Raw genomic sequence first — 12428 nt, 5'->3', positions numbered from 1 at the left:
AAGCTTTTCTTTTTACTCCATTCTTCAGCCATGTCTACTTAAACTTGGCTCAGTGGAAAAAAGCAAGAGTCCAGTAGCACCTGTAAGACTAACAAAATTTGTGGTAGGATATGAGCTTTTGTTAGTCATAGCTCACTTCTTCAGATACAGCTAGAATGTGAGTCCATCTGTCCTTATATCTTGGAGAGTGGAGAGCAGGAGATTAGAAAGAGAGACTACTGAACTGCAACTGATAACGAAGCTCAAGAATGTGCATCCACCTGGACTGAATCAAGACTTAGGCTTCCTGTCTCATTACCAATGCTGATTTCTCTACCCCTCTGCATATCCCACCCTATCCAATCACACTTGTTATTGTCATTTACTTGCTAATATCATTCAGCTTCTATAGTCACTCCACTCCCCAAGATATAAGGACAGATGGACTCATATTGTAGCTGTATCTGAAGAAGTGAGCTGTGGCTCATGAAATCTCATACCTTACCACAATTTTTTTGTTAGTTCTATAGGCGCTACTGGACTCTTGCTCTTTTCCACTGCTACAGACAGACTAACACGGCTAACTACCTTGATCTAAATTTGGCTTAGGCAGTAATGCATTTGCATTTCCATTATTTTGAATTATTTTCTATTTGCTGAACAGGTTCTAATTTTGATTGCAAGCTGTCCTGTCTCCTGTGCAATTAGGTGAGATACACGTTTAAGTCGCAAACAGCCCTGGGAAGGAGTATTCTCATTTTGCTGCAGGTGGCTGAAAGAAAGAGAACCCTCAGAGCCCGAGCAAGAAATGCTTCACCCCAAAAATGTCACCCTGCACAAAACCCACCATCTCCTGGTGCTTGTTGCCTGTTTCTGGCGTGAAGGTGAGTCTGTAGTGCTGCACAGCGCCTTCTGGAGGGCTCCAGTGGACTTGCAGGCTGTTGGTGCTTTCCGAATCCACAAAGAGGTTTGCGGGTGGATTCTTGGTGGCTGCAGTGAAATAATATGATGCAGAGAGGGACAACATAACTGGTTCACAGAATTGAGAAGTGGGTCTCCAAGGACCTCAACAATATATGTACAATTCCAGCCCCCCGTTTCCCCCAGCCTGGCTTCAGGTATGTCAAGAGCTACAGACTTCGAGAGTGAGATTTGATTCATGAAAACTCTGTTGATCTTTAAAGTGCAACTTGAATTGCATTTAGACTTGAATGGTTGATTCATTTTTCAGCCTCCATTGCACCCTTTAAATGTCTGTTGACGGCTCATTGTTACATTCCCTCAGCGGTGAGAAAGAGACTTAATATGTTATGTGGGAGTTTCTCACAAAATTGAGAACACAAGGAGAGCTCTGCTGGATCTATCCAAGAACCGTTTAATCTATCCATTAAGACATCTTTATCCCACCTTCCCTCTAAGGAGCCTGGGGAGGAATCCATAGTCCCCACCCCCTTTTTTCCCTCACAACAACTTGGAAAGGTATGCTAGGCTGAGATACAATGACTGGTCCAATGTAACTCGCCAAACTTCATGGTAGATTGGGGTTCTGAGATTGGTTCCCTGACATATTTAACTCATTTTAGAATCTTTTTAAAAAAATTATATTGATTTGATGCACCTATTTGCTTCTTCTCAACCTTAAGAGACTTAGGGTTAGAGATGGGCACGAAACAGAAAAAAACGAACCATGTGGTTAGTTAAATTTCATGAACCACGAACCACAAACTTTCATGAACCTGCCCCTGGTTCATGAACCGGTTCATTTGGTTCGTGAAAATGTCACATCCAGGTCAGAAAAAACATCACTTTCAGGTCAGCAGAAGGTCACTTCCGGGCCAGCAGAAATTCACTTCTGGGTCAGCAGAAGGTCTGCAGGAAGTCCATCCCCTGTTGCCCAGGAAACTGATTGATTGACACCAGGCTGTCTGCAGTGACAAACCAAAAAATGAACCAAATGAACCAATCTAAAGTTCGTGGCGGTTCATCAGAAATGGGATCTGATGAACCTCTGGTTCACGAACCATGAACCGGCCTGGTTCGTGCTTAATTTTGGTTCGTATTTCGGTTCGTGCCCAACTCTACTTAGGGTTTCTCTAGTTGATACATTTCTGCACAGACATGCAATGGTTTTAACACGCTTTCTGCATTCAAATGTCAGCTGAGGCAAATGGCTTCTTTTTTAAAAAAAGGAGAGCCCAACAAGCTCAGAACCACACAGTAGGGGGAGAAAAGGCACCTGTCCTCCCCCAATGCCATTTTGGCACATGAAAACTGTGCATGGGGGGAGTTATTTCACTGATTTTGCAGCTCCATGTGCAGAATCTGTGCACAGATTCTTCACGTAGAGCAGCAGTCAGCGAAATAACTCTCCCCCTGCCCCCAATGTTGCTGTTTTGCAGAAAAAAATGGCTTGTGGGAAGGCACGAGCATTCCCTCCTCTTAGCTTCTTGAACTTTCTCTTTTCTAAAAAGAAGCAGTTCCTTTCAGCTGACATCTGACTGCAGGGAACACGTTAAAACCAGTGCACGCCGATGCAGAAATGAATCATCTAGAAAGACCCTTACAAAATGGAAAAAGGAAGGGCTGTGGCTCATTGTTAGAGCCAGTTTGGTGTAGTGGTTAAGAGCACAGGACTCTAATCTGGAGAGCTGGGTTCGATTCCCCACTCCTCCACTTGAAGCAGCTGGGTGACCTTGGGTAAGTCTCAGCTCTCTCAGAGCTCTCTCAGCCCCACCCACCTCACAGGGTGTTTTGTTGTGGGGATAATAATGGCATACTTTGTAAACCACTCTGAGTGGGCATTAAGTTGTCCTGAAGGGTGGTGTATAAATTGAATTATTATTATTATTATTATTATTATTATTATTATTATTATTATTATTATTATTATCTGTTTTGCATGCAGAAAGTTCCTGGTTCAATTCCTGGCACCTGCCATTACAAGGATCAGGTAGCAGATGATTTGAAAGATCTCCACCTGAGACCCTCGAGAGCTGCCCAGAACAGAATATCCTGAGCTTCATGAGTTCACAAAAGCATGAACATGAAGTAGTGAACTCACTCTTAACAGCTTCTGGTAGAATACTTTTACAAATGATTGCTGCTTCACAATCTACATTTTGTTCATCTTTGCTATGAGACAGCAACTTGCCTAAGGTGCCTCAGTAAGCCTTTTGCAGAATATATGTTTGAGGTAGGACTATCTATCTGTCTGCTCCTTCACCCAAGATCTGAAGTAGATCCAACTCTGCTTCTTCACAAGCCCTGGAACTTGTTGCAAAGCTGGTTCAGGGCTTTCCCTGATAGCCCCAGGTGTCTGTTTGGGAGCCAGTTTGGTGTAGTGGTTAAGAATAGCAGGTCTTTAATCTGTAGAGCCAGGTTTGATTCCCTACTCCTCTGCTTGAAGCCAGCTGGGTCTGATCTTCGGTCAGTCACAGCTTCCTGAAGCTCTCTCAGCCCCATCCACCCAGGGCCAGTGCGTCCATTGAGGTGGTGGGGGCAGCCGCCTCGAACACTGAACTTAGAAGGAGGCACCATCCCCGCTCACCTCTCTGCCCCTTCGCCACTGCTGCTCGCCTCGGGTCTCAGTGAGCCAGGTGGCCTGGCGGCCCAGCAGTGAGCGGGGAGGCAAATGGGGAAGCAGGCCGCCCCACTCGCCTCTCCACCCTTTTGCTGTTGCTGCCTGCCTCAGCTCAGCTCCAGGTGAGCCGGGCGCCCTGGTGGCACGGCAGTGAGCGGGGAGGCGAGCGAGGAAGCAGGCCACATCCCTGCTTGCCTCTCTGCCCCTTCGCCGCTGCCACCCACCTCAGGTGAGGGGGACGCTCATAAGTGACATCATCGTGCAGGGCTGGAGCGTGCGCGTGCACAGAGCAGGGCTGTTTCCAGATGGCTTACCTGAAGCTGCTCCATGCTGCAATGTTGTGGATCGTGCCGGGGAAAATGCGAAATATTGCGTTTTCTTGCGCGAGTTTTGCGCGATGTCACGATATTTTGCATTTTCCCCAGCACGATCCACAACATTGCGGCATGGAGCGGCTTCAGGTAAGCCACCTGGAAACGGCCCAGGTATCTCGCTGGCACCAGCTCTGCATCCACCTCATAGATTTTCTTGAGGATAATGATAACTTTTGATGTGTGCACCCCTAGAGTGTGGGACTCTCATCTGGAGAACCCGGTTTTATTCCCCACTCCTCCGCTTGAAGCCAGCTGGGTGTGACCTTGGGTCAGTCACAGCTTCTTGGAGCTCTCTCAGCCCCATCTTCCTCATAGAGTGATTTTCATGATAACATGCTTTGTAAACCGCTCTGAGTAGGCATTAAGTTGTCCAGAAGAGCGGTATATAAATTGAATGTTGTTGTTGTTATTCTACTACTAATGACCACATCAGCTTCCTGCCATGTATGTGGGTCCCCTCCCCCCTCCCACAAATTTAACAACAGGAGACCCTTGTCCACTGGCACACCGGCATACAGCCTTCTCATGGTAAAATGAAAACTAGGTCAGTTTTTAATCAGAGTGCCAGCTCTGAAAGCGAAGAAGCAGGCAAGCAAATCAAAAATGTTTCACACAGAAGTTGTACAACTCTAGAATCCCAAGAGTCAGCTTTCCAAGTTAAACAACTGAATTCAGAAGCAGTGCCCTTCGCTTTGCAGAGGCAAACTCACAACAGTTTCTCGCAGATCTAGGTCTCTCCAAATTCCCCGATTCAATAACAAAGCCAGTTTGGTGTAGTGGTTAAGAGTGCGGGACTCTAATCTGGAGAGCCTGGTTTGATTCCCCACTCCACTGCTTGAAGCCACCTGGGTGACCGTGGGTCAGTCACAGCTCTCTCAGAGCTCTCTCAGCCCCACCCACCTCACAGGGTGTTTTGTTGTGGGGATAATAATGACATACTTTGTAAACCACTCTGAGTGGGCATTAAGTTGTCCGGAAGGGCGGTATATAAATCGAATGTTATTATAAACTGGCTTTCTTTAACCTGAAATCAGGAGAATCTTCAGTCATGGATAATTGATTATTGATGTGAACCGCTTTGAGCACCGAACCAAAGATAAAGATGCCTGCTCTTTTACCCTCTGGCTGTTTGGATTTTGTACAAAGTTTAGAGTTTTCAGCCAAACCCATGGCCAGTATTTCGCTTTTATCGCTACAAGGCAAACCTGAACCATTTTGAGCTGTCTGGGTGAAGCTGTCTATGAAACAGATGATCCTTCCCTACTCTGCCCAAAGAGACTTGCTATGTAGCTCATTAGAGGGCTGTTTGTTTTTCAACTGTGGGAAGATGGAGAGAATTTGGTACATAGGGAGAAGAAGAGAGAGAATATTATTTGGAATCTAACAGAGAAGACCATCTTTGAAGGGCTGGATTGCTTGGCTGAACGTAGGCGAGTTTTAGCAGAGCCTCTGAACCTGAACTGGAGCTGCTTGCATGAGAAGGGAATCCCGTAAGACCAACACAAAATGGTATATCCTAAGATGGAATGTATATTTGATCAAAACCAAGAGAGAGGCGCACGGTAAGCAAGACCGTTTTGAGCAGCACGGTCTGTTAGACCAGGGAAAGAGAAAGCATTCTTTAATAATGATTTTTAATGATGTCTAGCGTAAGAAACAATGGGATCTGGAGATTCAGCCTGCCAATCGGGAAGCCCTCTGATGTGTTGGAACTCTTTAAAGTCACGAGTTAAATCTTCTCAGCATTGCCTCAGAGTGTTGGACTGAGACTAGAATTCAGATTCTATAGCCATGAAGCTCACTAGATGATCTCAGGCCAGTCATACCCTCTCAATCTAATTTAACTGCCGGATCGAACCTGTGGCTTTCAGTATGCGACACCTATGTGCAGTCTATGAGCCACCTAGCCTACCACATTATCGATCATATTTTTATGCCCCCTTTTCTCCAAAGAGCTCAACACAGAGGACCCAATTTGCAATTCCTTCACTTTTTATCCTTACAACAACCCTATGAGGTAGATTGCACTGCGAAATAGAGACAGTGCAACTGGTTCAAAGTCACCAGGCAGCATAAGCAGCTGGGATCAGAGGTGACAAAGCTCTCACAAGCAGGTAGTGGAAGGGTGTGAGTGCAGGCATCAGAGGAAGTGTGTGAGTAGGGAGTCAGCAGCGATGAGCCCCACCAAAAGCCACGGGTCCTGGTATTGGCCTCACCTTGCCATGTGCTAATGTCAGCTCTAAAAGTAGATGAACCAACTGAGCATTCAGCAGCAGCAGCTGACCACAGCCTCTGACGTGTTTTGCAATAGCCTTGAAACATATCCTAGGGAAAAAAAACCCGGCATGCCAAGGGAAAAGAGAGTGAATTCACTCCAAGAGTCCCCAAGAGCCCTGCAGAATCTTGACAACATGGTCTTGACAGGTGGAAGAAAGGTCAGGGGTTTTGAGGCTGTTCACGGGGAGAGGAACAAATGTTCCCAGGCACAAGAGATGCCATCTGTGCCAGCTGTCTTGAATTTTCCTTCACCTCTCTCTTCCGGAGCACACGGCAACCTTGTGATGCCCCTTAGACTAATTGGCAAAACTGTAGCATCCGAATTCGTGAGATGGGGACAAGACCTCTCTATTGCAGGCACGATGGTGCTGTTTATTTCTCAAGTCAGGGCCAGTTCAAGGTAATGAGTCACCTCGAGCAAAGCATAGGTTTACTGCTGGAGCCTCTCCATGCGCATTCGTTTCTAAGCAGCACAAACTGTATTCGTGGAACATAACCTACCATTTCCTGGGGTATAATTTTCTTTGGTTTTTAATTTAACATTAGAGATATAATATTCATTCATTGCAAGGGATCAGAGGTCCATGGCAGAATGCATTTTAACTCATGTTATGATTGCTTTTCTTCCTTATGAACAAAAAGGAGTTGGGGGACACCTCAAAGACTAACATTATAGAAGAGATCATTGCTGAATTAACTGTTGACTTAGGATTTAACAATAGGCTGTATTGTATTAAGGAGGGCTCAAACAGACTCTCTTTGGGCTGCTGTGAAGGGTAACTGTACTTCGCTTGTACTTTTGAGTTTGGCATAGTTTGGTGTAGTGGATAAGAGCGGCAGGAGTCTAATCTGGAGAGCCAGGTTTGATTCCCCACTCCTCTGCTTGGAACCAGCTGGGTGACCTTGGGTCCATCACAGCTCTCTCAGAGTTCTCTCAGCCCCACCCACCTCACAGGGTGATCGTCGTGAGGATAATAATGACACACTTTGTAAATCACTCTGAGTGTGGCATTAAGTTGAGTGGCCACCATGTGAGACAGAATGCTGGACTCAATGGACCACTGGTATGATCCAGCAGGGTTCTTCTAAAGTTCTTAACAGATCTGTGAGGGAAGGGGAGGACAAACAAACAGTTTCAGTCCCTTCTTGAGCAACAAAACAGCCCATCAATCAGTCAGCTACTCACTTGCAAGAAGCAGGCAGGGTATGTGATAGGAATGTCATATGAGAATCTGGGACCCAGCCACAAGTTCTAGCCTGTCATGAAGCTCTCTGCTTGACTTTAGGCCAGTTGCTGTCTATCAAGCCCCTTCTGTACCCAGGACAGCTCCTCACTTCCCCCAAAGTCAAGCTAAAAGGCATGACATTGGCTTGTATGTGGCCGTTTGCACCTCTCTAAAACTCGATATTAAAATCTTTATTTTTGATACCCAGCTATTTAGCCCCCTCTACAATATTCCCACCCATGCCAAAGCAAAAAGAATAAAAAGGGAACTTCCCCCTGTGCTTTCAAACCTGCAATTCATCGATCCTGCACTGGACTTATAAAATTTTAAAAAGAGGGAAGAGGGGAGCGGGGAAGAATGGAAAGGGAGGGAGGAGGAATGGCTGGCTAGACAAGAGTAGCCAATCACAATGCAGTGGGCTGGCAGAGGGCGGGAGAGAGGGGAAGAGGGGGGAACACCACAAATGGAATAAAGACTGTGCATGGGGGAACAGCCTACCGCCACAGTGATTTTTTTGTTTAAAGTTGGAGTATAAGCACTCTGAGGAAAGCCAGGGAAAAAACACATAATGGCCAGAGTGACTACTCATGGCGGCAAATCTGGTGTAGACAGTCACAAAAAAAACACTACAATGTGGGAACTGAACCAGTAAAATTGACAAAACGAGAAAGGAAGAACCAGGTTGAGCTCCTTAGAGGGAAGGCAAGATAAAAACCACACTTGGGGATTAAACAGATATTTCTGATGGCTCTTCTCTTCAGCAGCCTTTCACAATGAATTTTGTTGGAGATGTGAAGAACAGTTATTCCATTCCACATCAGAAAACTTCAGACAAACTTTACTTTTATTCAGAAAACTTCTCTCTTCCTAAGAGAAGCTGGGGCGGGCTGGCTCGATTCTATTACTCCCTGCCGAGTTCAACACTTCTAGAACTTCTCAGTGATGACCTTTTTTCACCATTTCTTAAGAGTTTTTTTTTTAAATTGCCTTTCAAGTACTTCTCAAACTGAAGCTGATTTGATGTTTTCCCTTTTTAAAAAATATAAAATCTCTATATAATTTTGAAAAGGCACAACGCAGAATCTTAATGGGCAAGAGGAATTACAGGGCTAGACTGTCAAGGTTAAACAGGTCGGGGAAAAGTAAGTGGATAAAGGAAGCGAACAGAAACGCACTGAATAATCCAATATATTTTTGAACTTTCCCTTTCAAGGGGAAACTTCATTCAAAGACAGTAAAGAATCTTGAACCATGTAGCTGTAAGTTCCCTTTCTCCAGAAGTCACACAAATTGTTACAATGAAAAAGAATGTTTGAGTTAGGAGGTTTATAAAATTTCTCATCCATTACGTCTGGATTTTGGACTGGCATTTTTACCTGGCATTTTTCCTGAAGCAGTATTAATGCAATAGGACTCCTCACCGTCTATCTTTATCCCACCCTTTCTCTAAGGAGCTCCGGATGTATTTCAAAGCTCTCCCAGCCTCTGCTGTATCCTTGCGACCACGCTGTGAGGTTGCTTAGGCTGAGAAAGAGCAACTGGCCAAGCAAACGTCCAGGCTCTGAACCCGTGTCTCCCAAGTTCTAGTCTAGCGCTTTAACCATTACACAACACTGTTTCTTGTTTCATTCTTTATTTCTGAATTCTGTTCAGAGCCTACCGTGTGTGCTATTTTACACCAGCTATCATTTCTTTTGCCTCTTTCCCCCCTTCTGTACCCTTCTGTTAATGCGCCTTATGGTGCAATCATGTTGGGTTTTTTTTCATATGGTATTTGGTCAATGTGTGTGTACAGTTGGGCCCACAGATAAAACATCACAAAAGTGTAAATATGGTGTTATTTTAGGTATGGATACATCAAAACTCCTTTTGGCAGGTGTTGCACCTGCACATGAGAAGGTATGCATATCAGTACCAGGGCTTTTTACTCAGACAGGAGGGCTATATTTTAGGGAGCTATGTTTCACTAACAAGTTAGGGACCAGAGACTTCACCGCTATTTTACCTTACATCCTATCTGCTGATTTAAGCATGTGCTCCTATGTACTACCCGTTGCTTTAAGTATGACCCTACTGGGTGGTTCTGTGTTGCCTAAAGTCAGTCCTAGAATTGCTTATGCTCTAGTTCAGCATTTCTTCAACTCTTTATCGGATTTTTGCTAATGTTACATCTTCGTAAACTTGCATTTATTTACCTTATGGCATTGTTTATTGCAATGTCCTTGATATTGACTGTGCTAATCTCACTCTATGAAATCCTCCTTGAGTCTCAGTGAGAAAGGCAGACTATAAATGTCATGAATGAATGAATGAATGAATTAATTAATTAATTAATGTGCAGTCACATCAAAGCTGCTCTGTCTGAAGGGTGTTTTATTGGCATGTAAACAGATGAGCCATGTACAGATTCAAAAGAAAGGAAGTGCAATGCTGTGGCTAATTGCACTCAATTCAATTCTGGCATTATCTTTAGAAATTCTCCTATTTAAACTTGAAGCAAAGAGGAGTGGAACACAGCATAGAGCAAAATACTGGATTGATACAGGTGCGGGAGGGACGGCGTTTCACACATCAATATTATTCAGCAACAAAGCAAGTCAGAAAGTTTTCTGCATGACCTAGTGCTAAAACTACATTGTTGGAAAAGGGCAATGGAAACATGACTGGCCAATAGAAACCATGACATGAATTTTTAAAAAAGTTTTTCTCCTACCACCATTCTGAGTTGTGGTGGTGGGCAACTAGGAAGGAAGGAAGGAAGGAAGGAAGGAAGGAAGGAAGGAAGGAAGGAAGGAAGGAAGAAAGAAAGAAAGAAAGAAAGAAAGAAAGAAAGAAAGAAAGAAAGAAAGAAAGAAAGAAAGAAAGAAAGAAAGAAAGAAAGAAAGAAAGAAAGAAAGAAAGAAAGAAAGAGGGAGGGAGGGAGGGAGGGAGGGAGGGAGAAAGGAAGAAAGGAAGAAAGGAAGAAAGGAAGAAAGAAGGGAGGGAGGGAAGGAAGGAGGGAAGGATGGACGGAAGGATGGACAGCCCTTGATCCAAGCCTCATGAACTCCACAAATGTAAAACCTGGTTTAATGTGACTGTGGCTATGGAATGAATCACATTCCACTCACTGCCAGCAGAGCCATTAGTCAGGAACTGTTAATTAAGAGGAAACCTTCAGGGATGACCCTTCTAACCTCATCCTTTTTTTACCAACAAGGAAACAGCCTCCGCCTCAACGCAGAGTTTGGCTGATGGATTCTCTTGTGAAAAGTGACTCAGCGCTTCATGCATTCATGCACCCATCTTATAAAAAATGCTGCGTCACTGCCAAGAAGAACTTTCAGTAATCATAGACCTACTATATGGATTCAATTAATTTTCTTGACTAGCTTTCCTGAACTTGATCCTACTCAATGGGGAAGGTTGGAAGGGACCCCACAATGCCCGAATTCTTGATCTTATGAAAAGCTACAGATAAGCCCAGTCAAATGAGTACAACTGATTTTAACAAAGTCACTGTGCAACTGTATGTAGAGCTATACCTAGGATTGCCAACTCTCAGACTAAGTCACAGGGTTGTTGTGTAGATAAAATAGAGAAAAGAAGAATGCTGTAAGCCACTTTAGGTCTCCCTAGGGGAGAAAAAGTGGAGTATAAATAGATAAATGAACGCTTAGGATGGCGCTGTTAGAGGAGCGTCAGACAGGATTCTGTGGCTATGTAATCTGTCAGAGAAAGGAGTCCAAGATGGGTGAAAGTTCTTTTTAAAAAATGAGCTGCAACCACTAGTGACAAAGAGAAATGGGAAATGTTTAAAGAGGCTGATGTGATTGCCGACGAAGCAAAGCGATAAGCTGAATATCAAAAAGGACGCAGATAGGAAATGGGAGGAGGGACAGCTCTCTAGGGACGTCTACAGGCGAGCAGCCTGAATTTGAGAGGCAATGTCAGGAAAGCTGACGCTCAGAATGAGCTAACGCTAGGCGCAGGTTGTTCAGAACACGAAAAAGGTCTTTGGGGTATGTTCAAATATCTCAGAGGAAGGAGGAGGAAATGGTAGTCCCACAGTTTAGTGAGGATGGTGAAATGTTAATGGGTCACACCCAGGGAAGGCAGAACTGCTCAGCTCCTCCTTTGCCTGTGCCTTCTCCCCAAAAGGAGAACTCTGAAATAGAGACGGGCACAAACCAAAATACGAACCAAAATTAAGCACGAACCAGGCTGGTTCGTGGTTCGCGAGCCACGGTTCGTCAGATCCCATTTCTGACGAACTGCCACAAACTTTAGGCTGGTTCGTGACTACAGACAGCCTGGTGCCAATCAATCAGTTTCCTAGGCAACAGGGGATGGATTCCTGCAGACCTTCTGCTGACCTGGAAGTGACAATTTTCTGACCTGGATGTGATGTTTTCACGAACCAAATGAACCAGTTCGTGAACCAGGGGCAGGTTCGTGAAAGTTCATGGTTCATGAAATTTGACGAACCACGAACCACATGGTTCGGATTTTTCCCGGTTCGTGCCCATCTCTACTCTGAAACTGGCAAAAGTAGTGTGAATGATGAGGTGATAGGACTGCAGCTCAAGAAGGTGTCACAGAGTGAGGAAAAGAATAAAATGATATCTAGGAGCCTCAGTTCCCCATTTGTGATATCTGGGGCCTTTCACATCATCTACAACTTCATCCTTTTAACTGGAGATTCTGGGGATTGAACCTGGACTTTCAGCAAGTAAAAGAGATGCTCTTGCTCTGAAGTCAGAGATGATGTGAAAGGCCTCCACATTAGAACCTGGAGAATGTTTGTCCATCTGAACAGACAATACTGACCTTGATAGACCAATGGGCTGGCTCAATATAAGGCAACTTCATGTGTGTTCTTGTGATATAAGAATAATATTGGCCTACCTAACAGAGCGTATGAAAAAAAAAAGTGCTGTACATATGCTAAGTGTTATCATTTTCAAAATACCCTTGAAGAATTATACTAATCTTATGTGGGACCAGGGCCAT

The 12428-nt window shown here is 44.5% G+C and overlaps 1 protein-coding gene across 1 annotated transcript in view; it reads right to left on the bottom strand.

The window, feature by feature from the left end:
• COL20A1 (collagen type XX alpha 1 chain) overlaps positions 1 to 12428 on the bottom strand; it is a 156038-nt gene that overhangs the window by 97667 nt on the left and 45943 nt on the right. Inside the window, exon 18 of the mRNA XM_054980462.1 lies at positions 827 to 969. Within this exon, the coding sequence (XP_054836437.1) occupies positions 827 to 969 (143 nt within the window). The remainder of the gene's footprint in view (positions 1 to 826; positions 970 to 12428) is intronic.

Source organism: Eublepharis macularius, chromosome 5, assembly GCF_028583425.1.
Source record: "Eublepharis macularius isolate TG4126 chromosome 5, MPM_Emac_v1.0, whole genome shotgun sequence".
NCBI classification, from domain to species: Eukaryota; Metazoa; Chordata; class Lepidosauria; order Squamata; family Eublepharidae; genus Eublepharis; species Eublepharis macularius.
Note: the sequence above shows the minus strand (reverse complement) of the source record. Positions and strands in the feature narration are given on the sequence as shown.